Genomic DNA, 19,198 nt, shown 5'->3' on the forward strand with positions numbered 1-19,198 from the left:
TAGATTCAGGTTATTAACTTTGACCTCAAAAAATCACATAAATAATGTGTCCTTCTCAGGGCAAGATAAGTGGTGCACATGATGTTGATTTGTCTCATTTTGGCTGTTGACTTTGGTTACATGATTAAGTTTGAGTCAGGTGTCTCCACTATAAAGTTACTAGTTTCACCTTTGTAATTAATAATTTGTATGGGAATACTTTGAGACTATGGAAATACCGTTTTTCTTCAAAATTTCATCTATTCGTTTTAGAATCCATTGGTGATTCTTACCTAAATCAGTCCTAAGGGTTGCTGGACAATGATATTTTCTAACCTCATCATTCATTCTATCTTTATTAGCTGACATTTTACTGTAATTAAGAACTTTCTCTTCTACCTCTTTTATGTAATTATTTGTGTTAAAATGAATTCATGGATTCTTCTTTTATTCAGTGGGCTATACCCATTACTATAGTTTCAAATTATAATAATGTGTGATTAACACAGGAATTTTAACTATATAATATTGAGCCATTATTTCTAGCAGCAATTATATAAAAGAAACAAATCTTTCTCAACGAGACTTAGCTGGTTCGTAATAGTAAAATCACATCATTATTATAAAGGATAATTACTTTTTCTGCTTGCTATATAATAGGGCACATTTTAGTTTATCAAAAACTACACCAAACCATTTAATATATATCTTTAAAAGAAAAGCAGTTAAGCCCAGCCGGGTGTGGCTCAGTGGTTAAGCATCGACCTAGGATCCAGGCGATCAGGGTTCGATTCCCGGTCAGGGCACATGCCCAGGTTGCGGGCTCGATCAATGACTCTCTCATCATTGATGTTTCTCTCTCTCCCTCTCCTTTCCTCTCTGAAATCAATAAAGATATATTTAACAACAACAACAAAAAAAAGCAGTTAAAACTGATCCTCTCCCCTTTTTTCCCCCTTTACCCCACAAAGGAATTTTTTTTGTGTGTATGTGCATTATACAAGACTTTAAGAAACCATCCACAGCTAGGGGTCTGTGCTAAACTCATATAATGTGGCTATGACTGTTTGCCAGTGAAAACAGAGGTCCCTATGAGAAAAGAGAAAGAGCATACAGTTTTATAAAACTCGTAGAGGATGCCACCTCCATGCCCCCTCCCAGGGATCGAGCCCTCAACCCAGGCATGTACCCTGATCGGGAATCAAACTGGTGACCTCTTGGTTCCTGGGTCAACGCTTAACCACTGAGACACACTGTCCAGGGCTGCATATGTGACATTGAGCTGGAACAAAAAAATATGAAAATGAGTTAGTCATAAATGAGAAGGGCTGGAGGAGTCATTCCAGGCAGAGGGAATGCCAATCACCAAAACCTGAGGCAGGAACAAAGAGGCCGGAGTGGAGGATGAGGAGTGGGGTGGGGTGGTGAGGTGAAGAGGTAGGTAGCAACCAGATCAGACATGGTCAGTCTTTTCAATTTCATTCTAAAAGCAAAGGGGTCTAAGTAGGCAAGTTGCAGGACCAATCACCATTTCAGAAGACCATTCCGGAGACTAGGCTAGAGGGGTTAATCGGAACAAATCAAGCCGAGAGGCCTTTGTATAATGCAGGGTGAGAGATGATGGTGATCCAGATAAGTAAATTTGAGAATGTTTTCAAGATACGTCTTGAAGATGGATCCAAGTATTTGGTGATGGATTGCAAGCAAAAGGTAAGGTCAGGAAGGGAGTCAAAGATGACGCTCAGCTTTTCGTTGACTGGGTGAATGGTGGTGCCATTTCCTGAAACAGAGAAGATGAAATGAGGAAGATATTTGGAGTGGGGAGTGGAAATAAGGAATTCCATTTGGGCGTATTAAGTTTGAGGTGGCTAATAGATATTTAAGTAGCGGTACTGACCAGGTTATTGGACGTGTAACTTGAGGAAAGAAGCCTGGGTAGTATAACTGGGCAGTTGCCAGTATATAGATGATGTGCCAGTTACTGTCTCTTAGCTCCATATTCACCCTTCATTGTCTCTGCAAAAATGGGATTGGGACCTTTGAAAATTTTCCTTTGCCAATTAACACAACATTAAGCTTTGCTAGTAGAGGACATTGGCAAAACATTGCAAGAGGGAAGGTATTTTCCTTTTCGGTTCTGGTTTGCTTGCTCACAGCACATACAGCTTCTCTAGCACCCAGCTCCTGCAGTGCATGCTAGTCAGCAGCACAGAGGCCAGCAGCTTTCCCAGCGCTCCCCTTGGGTGGTCTTACAGTGGAATGCCCTCTCCAGAAAGGTCTATCAGCTCTGGGGTGTTTTCTTGGTTCCTCTATCTTAGCCTTAAGGGTAGTGTCAGCTTCTTATATATGCTATTCCTATATTCTTTATAGTTATCACTACTCTTTATTAGCCAATTCCTTATTAATCTAATACTACTGTAATTGTTATTTATATTAAAGATATGTTGTTCAAATTAGTGTGTTGTTTTTCCCTCCTGGACTCTAAATGCAATTCAGACAAGATCACCCAAGGAGACGTATAGATTGATATGTCAGATGTAAAGTCTCAAGAAGTCTCTATATGTTACTTCCCATTTTGAATGGGTGAAAAGTAAAGGCACATGGGATGGCAATAGGGTGGATCAGGAGCATGTGAGTACAGTCTCCTCTCCTGGCACACCTATCAGCCATTGTTAGGGTATACAACTCCTTTTCGTATTCACTTTGGGAAGCTCTGTGTTTTGGCTGGCCTCTGTTGCACATGGGTACCTACCTGTGGTTCGCAGTGGCTTTTCTCAGTCAACTACAACCAGAGCTGGAATTCATTTGCTGGCTTCTCGGGGTTTTGCATATGTAATGGAGCATCTTCTGAAGCCAAAATGTTTGAAAAACTTAGCCAGCCCTCACTGTGTGGACCAAGCTCCCAGTTTCAGTTTGACTGCTCCAGGCTGTTGTGAACAGCTATCTCTGAAGGGGTTTCCTTCAAATGGTGCCTCTAGACCTTGAATCTGTTGACATTGAAACTCTTATACCCACAAGGGTTGTTGGCCTTGGCCAATGTCAGCATCATGGAGATGTAGAAACAAGGGACAGATGCTACCCATCCTTGTGCCTTCTTGTGATCTCTACCAAGGTGCTGAAGGATGCTTTGGTGGTGTAGGACCAGGATAGGAGAAAAGATGTACAGGGTTTTCAACTATTTGAATGATGGGTTTTTAGAGAGGGATTGGGGAGCTCACCTCCTAAAATGGTCAAGTGAGGAAGCTGAAGGTCATGAACCAATGACCAGTACTGCTGATAAGCCCCAGAAAGCCTGGGGCAGTTGAGTATCTGGAAAACCTTCCACTTAACATTCCTGTATCATGCAGATACTTTGGTTGGACTTATCTGGGAATTCTACCTCTGATCTTAATCCACAAATTCAAGTTACCCCTCAGGTGCTGCTGCCATAAACGATCACAACAAGGGTTTAAAATCAGGTAGTAAATTTCACCCCAGTGGAATCCTCTGGGCTAAAGGCCCAGCTAATGGAAGTGGTGGAATATTCCTGCAGTGACTACAGAGGGGATTCCTCACTGTTCTGGCTCTCTGGACCAATGGAAGTTTCTAAATAGAACTGCACTTTGAAAAATAATATTAAGCAATATGGTGGAACATTCCCTGAATATGCCTGGAGGCAGATACACTGCCCTGGTTTATGGGAGGGCCAAGTGAATAATGCTACTGTTATTTCAGCTAATGGTGATGTGGTCAGCTCACCAGGGAAGTTCATATTTTCGTTAGGGAACTCTTGGTGAACTCGGTTTTCAGGTAAGTATTTTGATTCCCCCTTCCTGGGGTAAAGGAGGGTGAAGCTGTCTGCTCAGTGGGATCCTCTGCTGCTGCTGTGGAGGTGGGTACAGAGCTCAGAGACGGGGCTCAAATGCTCTCCAAATCCCAGCAGGCCAGATGAGAAAGCTGAAATGGAAAGCTAGGGACCTCAGTGCAAAAAAGCACTTACCTGCCTGAGAATAAGATGAGGGCAGCCCGGGGCACAGTGTCACTGCCACAGCTGGCTACCAGATGCCAATGAGGCATGGCCAGAAGTGGCCAACCAGCTATAAAATGCCTAAGACAAGACAGTCATGAGCAAGAGGAGGTGGAACTGACCTGGTGAGAGGAGGGAAAGTAAGCACCCACAACATGTACACACAGATGGTCCCCTGCGCAGACAGAATAAGCTAAAGTACAACTGGTGATCAGGATGTAATGTTGAGACACACACTAATAAAGGCATTTATAGAGGTTGGCACACACTTTAGCCTACTCATGACACTCTCCCACTCCCTCTACAAAAATAACAAAGGTATAAGATTTGACACAACTTGTAAATTTCTTCTAATAGAGGTCAAGCTCCGGGTTTTGTGGTACATTAAAGTTCTATTTCTTGATTTTTAGTAATAACTGAGAGAAGTATGGGTAGGTCTATTTCAAAGATCTACTGGAGCCAGGCCATCTGCCGAGATCCCATGATGTAGGAAAACATCAGGGTCTGCAATAAATTAGGAGCATCCTCTAAAAGTCACCAGGTTGCTACTGAGATCACAGAAGGCTGGAAAATATGCATCATAATCTAATTATGGGCCCTTTTTATGAAGTGCTTCTGAATGGTTCAAGATGGTTCCATTCAGTCTTCCTCATAGTTGTGTTGGGTTTTTTCCAGGTACACAACAGTCCTCTTTCCACTTGGAGGTGAAATCCCAGGATCTCTGATCGTGTGCAGTGTGTGAGGGAAGAAGTCCTTAGCAGTCCAAAAATGGAACGGCCCTGTTCCTAAGGCTGTATTTACTGTTATTTTTGGGGGAGGGGGGCATTTTGGAGAGAGAGGTAACAGTTTGGTTACTTGGATTATCTATTAGATGTAGTTATACATCTACTGGATCTATAACTTTGATAACAACACTATCAGTTTTTCCTTGTACAGTGGTACCTTGGTTTTCAAATGTACTCTGTTCCAGAAGGCCATTCGAGTTCTGAAACGTTGGAAAACCGAGGGATCCACAACCAACAGCTGGGCCTCAGGATCTTGCCCTCAGCGGAAGCTGCGTGGCAGGTTGGACTTCCGAGGCGCGTTTGAAAACAGAAGCATTTCCTTCTGGGTTTAGGGCGTTCATAAACTGAAATATTCCTCATCAGAGATGCTTGAAAATCGAGGTACCACTGTATTTAGATGTTAGGAGATACTTCTCTAACGGGAAAAATGAAGTACCTAATGCTCACGGCTAATAAGATCACTGTAGAAATGACTAGAAAAGGAAAAGAGCACATAATTATTCCTGCTCAGAACAAGATCTACCTTCACTGGCATCCTATTCAGCATGTACTTAAAAGTTATGATAGAAATAAAAGTTTAGTGAAATAAATCAGAGAAAGACAAATACCGTATGATTTCACTTATGTGGAATCTAAAAAATAAAATAAATGCACAAACAAAACAGAAACAAACTCATACAGAGAACAATCTGATGGCAGCCAGATGGGAGGGGGCTGGAGGATGGGTGAGAAAGTGGAAGGGATGGAGGAGTACAAATTGGCAGTTACTAGTCACGGGATGTCAAGTACAGCTCAGGGAATGCAGTCAATATAATAACTATATATGGTGCAAGGGGGGTACAAGACTTACATGGGGATCACTTCATAGGTTATATAAATAATCACTGTTGTATAGCTGAAACTAATATATTGAATGGCAACTGTAACTGAAAAAGTAAAAATAATAATAAAGCAAAAGCAGGAGCTCTGACTTTAAAAGCTAAAGGAAGCTAAAGGAACAGGCGATAAATTAAACAAGTCAAAACAAAAAGTACGTAAAGCCAGCTAAAAGGTCATCATCTTCAAAATGATGACAAAGGGCACACAGGCAGAGTAGAGACCTGGAGTCCATGGGCCATGAACCCCAAGCCAGCACACGACGTCCCCTGAGCTAAACTAGAGTCTCTGATTCAACTATTTTCTTGACACCAGGGGTCCCTGAAGGAGGGCCATGCCCCTGGGTGTACCTCCCCAAATGGTCAAGCTGCATAGCACATCTGTGTGGTTAAACGTGTAGACTGCACGAGTCTGATTAATAACTCAGACTGTCCAGGACTTTCCCACTACACTGTGTCCAGCCAGGGGGTCATTACTCATCTGCCAAGTCATCCTCCACTCGCTGTCCCATGAGTAGGGCCCTTCACCACCTAGTAGACATTGGGGATCCCATTATCTCCTTAATGCTCAGGGCTACTTAAGACCCACATAAGGAAGTTCTTCTAATATTCCTTCTAAAGTATTTGCTTTTCAGATCTTTATAGGTTAGGCAGGGTGAAGTCCTGAGCCTCAGAGGTGGGACACTGAGCTGTCAAGTGGAAGGGAAACTCTGCTGTTGGATACCCATGAGGATTTCAGAAAAGGGCTCTGGGTTTGCATCCTGGCTCTGCCACTTACTAGTTATGTGCCCTTGGGGAAATTATACCTCTACAAGCTTCGGTTTCCAATTTGTAAGATATTATTAGTGTATTATTACTATGTGAGTGCTGCACAGTAATTAGGTCAGGAATTCATTTGGCACAGATGATAGTGTTTTTAAAAGTTAGAATAATCAGAGATTTTTTTTATTTAATAAAGATTTAAGCGTCCAATTCTATAATACATCATCCGTATATTGTATTGTGTGTTCACCACTACAAGTCAAATCTCCTTCCATCACCATTTATCCCCCCATGCCCTCTTCTATCTCTCCCCTGTACAGCCCCCTTTTCCCTTTGGTAATCACCATACTATTGTCTGTGTCAGTGAGGGGTTGTGGGGTGGGTTTTTTTGCTTAATCCTGTCACCATTTTTAAGGGAATCAGTTGGAGGGTGGCACAGCTACCCAATACTTCAGAACTCACCTTTCTGGGTTAATCCATGAAGTAACGTCAAGGGACACCTTGTGAGGACACTCATTAGCCAGGAAGATGTCAAAACTCTGCTTTTAGAGGAAGGGCAACTTATACCCATTTTCCTCAGGGAACAGTATTAATCACTGAGGTTCACATATGCTTAGAGCCACTTATCTCCCCCTTGGAAAAAAGTGATCTGACAAGAGGGATTTCAGTCATAACTACAGACACAGTTATGAGCCATACAAGTGACCATGCATTTGTGCGATCTTCCTCCTCTGGAGACCTCTCAACAGAAGACGCAAAGCTGTTTGCCTAGGTATACCTACCTGGGACAGAGACAGTGCTAGACTGACTACAGAAGGACCTTCATGGGCCTGTCCCTCTCTAACTTCAAGTCAGGGCAGAAGTTCATCTGCTAACCTCAGGAAAGAGCCTGTTATATTAAGTGTGGTATCCGTAAACATACCACATTTTAAGGAGAAATCAAGACATATTTGCTGGCAAAGTCAGGGCCCGAGGAGGGATGAGAGTAAGTCTCTAAAAAAGAAAGGCACAGCACCCACGTTCTAATTGTTTACTTTAATGCCAATGTGAGGGTACTGAGGCTCCATGCACCAAAGCGCTCACAGACAATGAAAGAACACAGGAATGTTTTGCTGTGTACACAAACCCAACACCATACAGAAGGAAGGCAATGGACCCAGGTGACCTCCCACACTCCAGAGGCAACTGCCTGTTATTGTACCTAGTCTTTGTTCTTACCTCCTCCAGCCCCCTGCCAACCCACCCTACCCCCAATTGACATATTATACATACACGTTTCTTCAGAATTCCAAAAAGTGCTTCTCCCACCCCAGTTCCCAATACTGCATCTTCTGATGAATAAAACCCCCCCTCTTTTAAGAATCACAAAGCAGGCACCACCTTCATGAAAGAGCCCCAGCAAAATGTTACCCAAGAAAGTGGAATCACTTACATGAGAATCAAATATAGATGGGGGTATGCAGAAGGATGATGTTTGAAATTCTAACTGGGATCAAAATGCTCAGTGTGGGTAGTTTTTGTTCTGTTGTTGTGCATCTGAACCTCTTTGGGATCCAGCTTAGACCAGATCACACTGAGGCTCACCCCTCTTTGTGGCTTGTAAATATCAATTTCATAGTCCTCCAATAAGCAACCAGAACAGGAAGATTATAACACCTGATTAGCCTGGGGCTCAGACAGTTCCCAGAATATCCTAAGCTCCGGGAAGAAAGAATAGAAGCTTTCAGAGCAGGACTGACTGCTTTCCAGACGATAAGCAGGGGACAGCCTGGTGAACTCACCAGAGGTAGAATAAGGATGGTGACAATTCCTCTGTTTCTTCTATTTAGAGCATTGCCCAAAGAATTCCTCCACTGGGATGATGTAATGTGTTTCACTGTGGTTTTGTCTTTTTTGTTGCCATTAAGTTTTTCATTTCTATTGAATTTTGTTATGGCTTGCATCGAAAGGTAGCATACAGTCCTATCTCCTAAAGATCCCACCTTCCCAACCAGTGAGCACGGCACCTGGGAGAAAAGGTGCCCAAAGTCAAAAGGGAAGCTCCAAAGGCAGGCACTTTGACCCATCAATAACCACTGGCCTGTCTCATGGCAGGAGGAATCTAGTCCCTGTCAGAGTGAGAGGCATTTATTGACATTATGCACAAAAATTCTATAAAAATATACTTCCTTTCAATCAGGGAGAAGCATTCATCCTTGGAATCTTCCTTCCAGACCCAACCATTCTTACGCTTTGGGCCTGGTCATTTAGAGTTAAAAAGGGATCCAACTGGGAGAAGTCACTTCCTCAGAGACAACCTTTATCTGGAGGCCATCACCACAAACCACATCCAAAAGCACTTTTCAGACTGACCTTGGCTTCTTATCAGAGAATGACCAAACTGCATCGTTGAATTCTTTTACTCTATTTAGAAAGAGCTCTAAGCTGGATACCAGTGTCCCTGCTCTTCCTGGTCTACTGGCCTTAGAACCTTGTACCCCCACAATGGCACAGAACACACCACCTTGAGGACATCACAGAGGGACAGAGAAACAGGGGTGTCTTTAGTGAAACAGGGCATCCCAAGCAAGTCTTCCAGGGCCTGTTTTTGAGCAAACCTGCATTTGAACATACGAGCCGCTCCCGGTCTTACATGTACAGACTAAATCACCACGCACTGTGAATGCTGCGCAGGGGGAAGGAAAGAGAAGGGGTCAAGGACAGATAACTGAAAGCGATGGGCTTAATTATCTGCTCTCTACTCACACTGACTTCCTCCTGAATAGCTTCCCTCAGTGTTTGTCAAAAACTGAACTCTTATTAGTAACACCAATCAGAGCAACTTAAACGAAAGACTTTACTGTTAGAACAAGGCAAGAGCCATGTTGTTGGGCTAAGCTCCAGGCAGGGACATCAGCTCCAAAAACGTGACACTCCATTGTGGATGAGAAGAGAGAGAACACATATCTCAGAACCAGCACTGACTGTACTGTCCTCTTAGACCTCCGCCCGTATCTCTGCTCTGCTCCACTCACATAAGAATACAATGTAGGAGTGCAAAACCATGCTCTGGAATCTCTGTTCCCACGCCAAGGGCCAGGCGGTCACTGCCCCATGAAGGAATTCAGCAAGGGTCCAGGGCTTGGCCTTCTCTTCCTCAGAAGGATGCAGGCATTTTCAGCTCCCTCTTGCCCTACCTCACCAATCTGGTCTTATAAGACTGAGTCCAGTGAGGTTGTCCTCAGCAGCTGTTCACATATAAAGAAAACCTCCCTACAAGAACAGCCGGAAATAGTCAAGTACAATCACGAGTCCTGGGAGAAGCCCTTACTGCAGCAAAGAAATGTTACATTCCAATTACTGGTGCTGCACAGCCTTCCTTCAGGAGATGCATGTCCATACCCTGACTAGCTGCCCCAGGCTGCAGACAGTGAGAAGGAAACCCAGTGGGAGCTGAACCTTGTGGATCTTTCTCTCTCTCTCAAGTGTGGGGAGTAAAATACAATGGGTTTGCTGCTGTCTTCCCCCAGCTGGGACAGCTGGGCCTCTCACCTAGCCCTTTCATTACTTCTCCAAAACACTCTCCTAGGAGGAGAATGTTAGTGGGATAAAGCAAGGTTTTAAAAAGAGAAGGATCCACCTGAAACTAATACAAAAGAATATTAAATGTAAACTGTAATTGAAAAAAGAAAACCAGTCATGGAAATGTAAAGTACAGCATAGGTATATAGTCAATAATATTTTAATAACTGTATAGTGTCAGATGGGTACTTTGTAAGGTAAATGTCTAACTACTGTATGCTGTACATCTGAAATTAATATGTCAACTGTAATTGAAAAATAAAAAGATTTTTTTTAAAAGGGGGGGTTCCCAGCAAGGGGGTTCACCACAAACTGGATCCTGACACATGAAATGGCAGCCAAGGAGGTGTTCTGAGCCTCCAGAAAGGATGTTACATCTTGAAGATAACAGATGTAAACATATTGCCTGCTTGACTTAGAGGATCTTCAAAAGGAGCCTCTGAAATGTGCAATTCAGCCCTGTGAGAGGATAACCCTTCAAGCAAGGAAGGTGGGTAGAAGATAGGAGAAGCCAAGGCCCAGAGCAGGGCTGTAAACATTGTGCTTTTCTAAGGCCAGCCTGGTGTATGGTTTTGGTAACTATGGTTACATATCCAAAAAGTGGTGAAGAATATGTTTTGGGAGGAAAAGAGCCTTTTCACATCCTAAAACAAAGCAGGGGACGGTTCTTGGGGGAAGAGGGAGAGAGGATGCCCCTTCTTTAGCCAGGGACTGTGGAGTAGCTACTTGGATAAATCCCCATCATGTTCTCTGTTCATACCTATACACTGAGCACAAGGAAGGAATACCTGAACAGGGTCGAGGAGGTGATTATGCCTATATTATTTTGGTAATGTGGCTCTAAATAGGGCAGAAACTCTCTTGCAAGGTCAAGAAAGTGCCAAAACCTCTCTGGACTTGCTGGCCAAGCCCTTGCTAGCCAGACCCCATTGGCGTCAGGTAAAGACTGCCGTGCCTGGAGGAAAGACCAGGTGAGTGCAGGTCCCCGTGGGCCACAAGCCCTGAGTCTGACCCCAAGGAACAACAGGGGATACTAGAGCTGCACCTCTGTCCACTCGGAGCTGTGCCTCTGGACTCGATCCTCACCTCAGCAGGTTCTGGAGCGGTCAGCAGCCCTTCCAGGGATCTGACTCCCAGAGCCACTAAGGGGAATGGGCGCCCTCCCTGAAGGGGCTCTATTCCCTGCCTGGACTACTCACCACCATGTGATCTTGAACTCATAGATGGGGCGCTTGCAGTAGTAGTGGTTGATGAGGTGTTTGTCACACACCCCAATGCACTGGTGGTCCACGACGAGGCCCTGGGCTGAGAGGTCTGTGACCAGGCAGTGCAGCAGGTCATAAACATCAGCCACAGCCTCCCAGGGCCCAAAAGATACATCCACTTCACAGTGGTGTTCAAACAGCTGCCCATCACTCTCGCTCCGTTCAAAGCGCAGAGAGTTGAGAAGTGGACACTCGTAGGGGGTGATGGGCATCTCCTCCTTGAAGACACAGACCTTGAGCTTGGCAAAGCGGGCCTTCCGCTGGACTGCACGCAGCCGGGCAATCTCCACAATCCGCTCCAAATGGTCTATGGAGATGAATACAGCAGCCATCACTGGGATGGGGATGGGCAGGTGGGTTGTGGCACAAGGCAGTGAGAGGGCATAGGGAGCCCCAGTGACGGCAGAATCCAAGAGGGCAGAGACAGATTCCTGGGGGAAGGGATGCTTTGGGCCTCTGCAGGATACAAACTTAAAGAGGGATCATTATTCTCCACTGCAAAAGGAAACCAAGTAGATGGGATGAGGACTGTCCTTTTTTATTTTTTAAAAATATATTATTGATGTCAGAGAGAGGAAGGGAGAGGGAGAGAGAGAAACATCAGTGATGAGAGAGTCATTGATTGGCTGCCTCCTGCATGCCCCCTACTGGGGATCCAGCCCGAAACCTGAGCATGTGCCCTGACTGGGTATCGAGCCATGATCTCCTGGATCCTAGGTCAATGCTCAACCGCTGAGCCACGCCGGCCTGGGGAGGACTGTCCTTTTGAAATGTGATTTGATGACTATCACAGGCAAGGTGGGCCCCCCTTAACCTTTATCTTCTCAGTATGACAAAGAGGGAAGGGCAGAAAGGGAGTGGGATTCTCTCCCCTCTAAAGTAATACACATGAATCTTGGATCCACTTGTTCTGGGGGAGAGCTAGGCACTGACAGATGCCTTGCAACACTCATTCCCCATCCCCCAGCCTGGGCAGCTGACCCCTCACCTTTGTAATAGGGCATGAGTCCCAGAAATGCCTGGCGTACTTTCTCCCCCTTCAGGGGCTGCATGTTCTCTAGCTGCTCCAGGAGGGGCCCGATGGCATAGTACTGGGCCTCTTTGTACACAGCCCGCACACGTTCCCGGGGTGGCAGGTCCCCAGAGCGCAGGAAATTCAGCACATCTCTGAGCAAAAAGGAAACAGGGTTGGTGAGAAGGAGCCAATGGAACTGGGCAGTGCTACATAGTAGTTAGAGCACAGAATCTGGAACAGGACCACGAGCTGTGTAACCTTGGGTAAGTGAACTTAACCTTTCTGTGCCTTGATTTTTCTCATCTGTAAAATGGGGGAAAATAAGAAAACTACTCCAAATGTTATGAGGATTAAATGAGTTAGTATCTAAAAAGTGTCTATAAAGTACCTGGCACAGAGTAAGTTCTCAATAAGTGTTAAGAATTCTTATCAGCAGTATCATTATTATAATTACAATTACTATTAGGTATATTAGGTATTATTATTAGGTACATATAGGAATAATGAAAAATATTACTAGTCTCTTAATATACAGGGTTGGTCAAAAGTAGGTTTATAGTTGTGAGAACACAAAACACAGTTTACTCTTGTATTATTTATTATTATTTTTCATATGAACTATAAACCTACTTTTGCCTCACCCTGTATATATTTTAATTGAGGTAAATTAATGTTCAATAAATGTACAAATCTTAATTATACCATTCAATTAATTTTTACTTATTTTTTAAATTTTATTTTTGTTTAAAATATTACAGATGTGCCTTTTTCTCCCCAATGGCCCATTCCACCCCATCCCTTCCCCCTCCCCAGTCCCTCTCCCCACCACTGTCCGTGTCAATTAATTTTAAAATATATATATATCTTTATTGACTTCAGAGAGAGGAGGGGGGAGAGGGAGAGAGAGAAACATCAGTGATGAGAGAGCCATTGATCGGCTGCCTCCTGCATGCCGCCGACTAGGGATCAAGCCTGCAACTTGGGCATGTGCCCTGACCAAAAAGTGAACCTCAATCTCTTGGATCATGGGTCAATGCTCAATCGCTGAACCATGCTGGCTGGGCAGCCATTCAATTAATTTTCAAGTATGAATATACCCATACAACTGCCACCTAGCTCAAGATATAGAACATTTCCATCTCATTAAAGTTTCCCTGTGTCTCTTCCCAGTCATTCCTATAGAGGCAGCAACCACCCTACTTCCACTTCTGTCAACAAAGATTCACGTTGCCACTTGTTGAAATTCATATAAGTAGAATCATACGGTCTGTTCTCTTTTGTGCCTGGCTTCTTTCCCTTGACCTAGTATTTTTGAGATCTGTTATGTGCAACAGTAGTTTGTTGCTTTAAGTAGCACACCACTGTATGGATACACGTACTATAATTTATTTACCCATTCTCCTGTTGATGGACATTTTAGTAGTTTCCAGTCGGGGCTCTTAGAAGTAAAGCTGTGATGAACATTCCTGTATAAGACTTGCTGTGAACACCTGCACCAATTTCTCTTGGGTAAATATTAGAAGTAGAATTGTTCAGTCATAGTGCATGTTTAATAAAGTGGTTGTAGTATTTTACATTCCCACTAGCAATGTAGAAGAGTTCCATATCACCATTAGTATTATTCTGTAGCTGCATGGAGAAGAGCAAATGCCTAAACCTAACATCTGAACAAACTGGTTCCAGGAGTGAATAAAATAATATACTCCATTTTCTTAAAATAAAAATTCAGTTCTTTTCATTCTCTTTTAAGGTTCTTTAGTACTAAGAGTAATCAGATCCATCAATGGGTGTGGGAAGGGCTTTTCTGTAAGGATATAAGAGTAAACTCCAAGATTAAGCTGTTACCTCTATAATCAGTCTATGACTGTAATGCAACTTCAGTTAACACTCACTAAGTATTAATCTGTGTCAGCTACCATATATATGTTATCCCACTGAATCTTTTCATTAATATTATGGGATAAGTGCCACCTTATGTCCATTTTATAAATGAAGAAAAAGTGGGGCTCAAAGAGGTTAAGGAACATCCTTGCTCAAGAAGCCACAGTTAGAGGCTCAGATGCAGACACGGTTGACTCCAAGTCAACACCCTCAGTGGTCCAGATTGTAATCCAAAGCACTCTTCAGGATCACAATGGGAAACAGCCCCACATGGAGGTACATGAGCTACATCAACAGAGAAATTTACCCCACCAAATGCCCTAAATTCCTACTTTACTTCATCTGAGTCTTTTTTAAAAAACTGATTTTACAGAGAGAGAGGGGAGAGACACACAGAGAGATTTGTTGTTCCACTTATTTATGCATTCGTTGGTTTCTTCTCGTATGTGCCCTGACCAGAGATTGAACCTGCAACCTTGGTGCAGTGGGACCACGCTCTAACCAACTGAGCTACCCAGCCAGAGTAATTTATCTGAGTCTTTCAACAACTTCATCTGCTGATGATGAATCATAGGCCACTGGAGCCCAGCAGTCTGAGGATAAATGCCACAATATCCTGCTTTCTGCCCAACACCCTTGCCTGGTTCTGTCACTCTCCAGCTAAAGCCAAATCCTATTCCCCTTCCCCACAACCCCTTCCAAAACTGGTCCTCCAGGATCTTAAGCAAACCTTGGTAAGCTCTGAAAAACATATCCCCAGGGCAAGGCCCAGCCACCAGTGTTGTGGGAGCTGCCAGCTGGGGCCAGCACTTTCCTCCCCCAAACAGCCTGCAAACAAAAACCTTTTTATAGCTCTGCAGAGCGATGTGACACTTTGTTTTCTCAGCACTGGAGGCAGCTGACAACCCAATGGAGAAACCCAGATGCTTCAAAGCAAATTATTTGACCAGAGTCTCCTTTCTGAGGATAAAAATGACCCTTCTCCCAATGTGGGAAATGCTACTTGGAGGCCATCAGAGAGATGTAGTGATTGGAGAGTTTCTGCCTCCCTGGTCATTCTGTTCAAGGTCAAGGACCATGTTCATTCTTTAGTCATCTCCAAAGTTAGGCTGAAGGGGAAGAGAGCTTCAGCCATATACTCTGAAAGGACCAGGCCAGGGGTCACACCAACGCTTTTTATTTAATCCACGTGACAGGCCTGCAAGGCATCTATAATTATTTCTCATTTCACAAACAAGGAAACTCAAATAAAAAGTCTTTAAATGGTTTATGTGTAAGGTTGTCAGAAGTCTTTCCTGGGAAAGGCTATTTTTTGAGATTCTGTGTTTCCATGTTTTAGTGTTAAAATAACAGTAATAATTGAAGGTGCATGTTTTTTTGGGCACCATTAAAGGATGGCAACCCTATGCTGGCCCTTTCCTCACTTTTTAATTTTTTTATTTTAGAGAGTGGAAGGGAGAGAGAGAGGGGGAAGAAAGAGGGAGAAAGAGAGAAACATCGATGTGAGAAAGACATTGGTTGCCTCCTACATGCGCCCTGACAGGGGCTGGGGATCCAACCTGCAACTGAGGTATGTGCCCTTGGCCAGGAATTGAACCTGCGACCCTTCAGTTGGAGGGCTGATGCTCTAACCACCGGGCAACACTGGCCAGGGCTCTTCCCTTTTCTGTTTGTTTTAAACTATTGAAAGAAGTCTGGGAACCACTGCCACACACCATGCTTCCTCCCTAAAGGCAATGCTGAGCCCCGGGAGCTGATCAGAGGGTGTTCTCCGAGAAGTTGTTTTGGAACTCCCCCACCTCTAGGCGGGATCCCACCTATTCCTTTCCACACAGATGATGACTCCACAGTCTTAAGTTACGTAGGATAGAAGCGGTTTCATCCCATCCAGCCAGTGTCTGTTACCTGGGATTTCTCCAGCTGTCCTTGACTCCTCTGGAAAAGAAACTAAAAAATTTGATACCATTTAATAGGCACATTTATTAAATCCTGTCAGATGTTATCTCCTCTTCTAGGTACTATGGAAGATACTAAAGCCCCATGCCCAAGCCATGCCTAGCAAGTCACTTGCTAGGACTACAAAGATGATCATAGAGGGAGCAACATACCCAAAGTGTGCGCCGTCCCGGTCAATGAAGTACCTGCCCTCAGCGTCGGTGGGGATGAAATGACGCCCGCTGAACATGGCCGCCAGCATGGTGTCTTCGTAGCGCCGCAGGGTGGACAGGCGTGTGGTGAAGTGAGCCCCTCCAATGTTAAGGGGAACAACTTCAGGAAACTGGGAGAGAAAAAAAAGAAAAGCTGCACATTCAGCCAGGCAACAAAAATGAGAGCCAGCTGCTCCGTCTGCAGTCTTCTTGGGTCTGATTAAAGCCTCGCCATTTGCTCAGTCACCCAAAACCAAAACCCAGGAGTCTTCCTCAACACTCTTCCCTCTCCTCCCTTTCCACACACTCACTGGTTGCCAAGTCCTACCCATCCTCCCCTGACAGCTCCTAAATCAGGTCTCGCCACCCCAATCCTACTATTTCTGAGTTCAAAGCCTTCACTGTCCTCCTTTCACCCGCTGAGCTGACCCTTTTCGTGCCCTTGCTCATGCTGTCTTCTCTGTCCAAAACGCTCTTACCACTCTCGCTTTGTCCATCCAGTGATCGCAAGTGCCCCCTATGGTGGTGTACACTGTTCACTGCACAAGGGCTCCTGGATGAGAGTGGCCTGCTGCCCAGATGTGTGTGTGCCCTTCTCCTAATTCACACCAAGGAGCCACGTAGATTAGCAGGAGCCACTCATTCTAAGGGCTTCCAGTCAAGTTTCCCTACTCCGTGAGCATTTCTGCTCTACTGTCTCTTGCCAGCTCCCAAGACAGAGTTAACTAAACACTCCTTCCATTGTGCCTTCCCTATATGCCAAGTTTTCCTCTATTATAGTGCCATACAGTAACACGATACATTGGGAATTATTTTCTTCTGTCAGCCCACCCTTCTAGACCCCAAGCTTCTGGAGGCAGGGACAACAGCTTGTTCACCAATCATGAGGCTGCACACAGCAGGACTCGTGGATGTTTGTTGAATAATTCCTTCTTAATCTGTAGAGTGAGATGAGTTCCCAGTCTAGCTAAGGTTCTGGAGGCTAGGGCAGGGTGAAGAACAGGGAATGGTGGAATAGATTTGCCCTGAGAAGCTCGAGGTTTGCCCTAAAATGCTCAGGACCTTTTCTGTTCTTTTTGTTTTTTGATGTCTTTCACTCCTTGTGACGTTGAAAGAAACAAGGCCAGTTCTCTCTAATTTTCCAACTCTCCTCCTCCAGATTAACTAAAATTTTGTCCCAGTGCATACTTTTCAATATTACGACATCTCTCAGGCTCCAGTGAAAGCCTATGTATATTTATGTAGTAACTCCTTTTTCTGAACTTTCAAATTCTTTGTGAATAAAGTAGGGTAAATATACATCAAGTAAAAGTTACCCAGGGCCTTGTGCTGTGCCTGACTCACAGTAAACACCCAAATATGCATTGAATGAATGAATGAATGAATGAAATAGGTATTTACAGTTCCATGTATATATGTACCGTTACTTTTCTGCACCCGAAGGACAGGATATGCCTTGTGCTTATTCTATAGCACCTCTAAAACTATTCTATGTGCATACCAAGGATATCTCATACCCATACCAATCCAAGTGCTTGCTCCATATTAGAGATGAAAAGATTGAGGCATAGAAGAAATAGCAATCAAAAACAGTTCTAGATCTCACATGGAGCAATGTAATCTGTGGAGGGAGCTGGCACCGGAGTCCTGACCTACAGTGCCTGGGTCCTGCACTCCGTCCTTCCAGCCGCACCGTGTTCCCCAGTGACAGCGCACCCGAAAACAGTACCGCTGTGTCTCTAAAGGCTCTTTTTTTCCCAACTGCAAAGAATAATTTGAGAGTTTTGCTCATTTTCACAAGTGTCCCATGACCTTAAAGATAGGGACTTCTAACCCCCAAATAACACTACCCGCTTCTCAAAAGCCTCACCCAGCCCTGCCCAGCCCCTCTGGGGCTCGGTCCATTCGCCTGGGTCTCCACGCATCACATTGCCCCTTATCTGACCCTCCCTTCCCTCCTCCTTCCTGGTCTCGGTCTTCAGTGCCCTACAGTGCTCCCCGTTCCCCCCCACTTTTCCCTTCTCTTAAGGTGTTAGTATGACACTGTCACACACACTAAGACCAGCGGAAGCCACTGTGCACCGGGCACAGCAGCCAATGAGGGAAAGCCAGGGAGCTGTCGGGTGAGGGTGGGCACATCCACCAACTGGCCTGCTTTTTACCTGCACACAGTCCCTTACCCCACTCTCAGGGCACCCGGACACCGGGTCTGGGTAACCCCCACGGCCTCTTGGATTCTCTAGGAGGCGCTATCATCTCCTGGGGCTCCGAGGTCCCCTGCCTGCCCGTGAGCGCTGGGAGGAGGGCGTTCCGGGCCCGGCGACCTCTGGTGCAGGGAAGACACACCTGGTGCACGCCTCGGGCGGGAGGGGGCAGGGGGCCGGGGCGCCCAGCTCCCGGCGCCGCCGTCGGCGCGACCCCCGGTCTCCAGACCCTGCGGCTCGCGTCGCAAGGTCAGCCCTGCCCGGCACCCGCTTCTCCCCGGGCGCCCCTCCCCACGCCCCCCCCCCCCGCGTGGTACCTCTTGGGGCAGCAGGGGCAGCGCGTGCCCCGCCTGCGTGGCCGTCGGGGTGGCCGGCTCCAGAAAGTCGTCTTCGGCGTCGGAGCTGGACATGGCACCGTCCGGGCGACGGCTGTCTGGCTCCCGCCCCGTGACTACCACCATCCCTCTGGCTCTGGGCAGTGGGCGCGGCTTCGGGCAGGCGGGCAACGGACCCCGCGGCACTAGCGTGGAGCAGCGCCTGGCATGACGCGGCCGCCCGCGGGCGGGGTCCGGGGGGGCGCGGAGAGCGCGGCGCGCGGGGAGCCTGCGGGCCGCCGCTCCCTCAGCCTCGAGCCGGCGAGCGGGCCACCGCGGGGACCACCGGCCGGGCGCCTGACGCTGCCGCCTCCCGCTACTGGCCAAGCCCCGCTTGCCCCGCC

At 45.8% G+C, this 19,198-nt stretch overlaps 1 protein-coding gene across 5 annotated transcripts; it reads right to left on the bottom strand.

Annotated features, from left to right (window-relative positions):
* Nucleotides 1-858: 858 nt before the first annotated feature.
* On the bottom strand, nucleotides 859-18,941 carry KCTD7 (potassium channel tetramerization domain containing 7). Of its 5 annotated transcripts, XR_015714267.1 has the most exons (6): nucleotides 18,798-18,941; nucleotides 16,238-16,407; nucleotides 12,222-12,400; nucleotides 11,168-11,540; nucleotides 1,877-1,995; nucleotides 859-1,759 (listed from the first exon to the last, which is right to left on the bottom strand). XR_015714267.1 is itself a non-coding variant. In XM_087815623.1 (5 exons), the coding sequence occupies exons 1-5, from the start codon at nucleotides 18,939-18,941 to the stop codon at nucleotides 1,708-1,710; spliced, it is 918 nt and encodes a 305-aa protein (XP_087671749.1). In that variant the 3' UTR covers nucleotides 859-1,707. The 5 variants fall into 5 exon arrangements, 4 of the variants coding, with proteins under 4 accessions (XP_087671749.1, XP_087671751.1, XP_087671750.1 ...); XM_087815623.1 differs by lacking the exon at nucleotides 1,877-1,995; XM_087815625.1 differs by lacking the exon at nucleotides 859-1,759 and having other exon boundaries at nucleotides 1,781-1,995.
* Nucleotides 18,942-19,198: the final 257 nt, after the last annotated feature.

The sequence above is a fragment of the Miniopterus natalensis genome, chromosome 3 (assembly GCF_054644295.1).
Source record: "Miniopterus natalensis isolate mMinNat1 chromosome 3, mMinNat1.hap1, whole genome shotgun sequence".
Classification (NCBI taxonomy): domain Eukaryota; kingdom Metazoa; phylum Chordata; class Mammalia; order Chiroptera; family Miniopteridae; genus Miniopterus; species Miniopterus natalensis.

Bases quoted from the DNA above. Each gene is read 5' to 3' on its own strand.
- KCTD7 (XM_087815626.1), bottom strand. From the start codon at position 18,941: ATGGTGGTAGTCACGGGGCGGGAGCCAGACAGCCGTCGCCCGGACGGT. The intron at 12,401-16,237 runs GTATGTTGCTCC...CTTTTTGCTCAG, and splicing joins CGGGACGGCGCACACTTTGG to AGATGTGCTGAATTTCCTGC. The intron at 10,428-11,167 runs GTGAGTAGTCCA...ATCCTCTCACAG, and splicing joins GAGTTCAAGATCACATGGTG to GGCTGAATTGCACATTTCAG.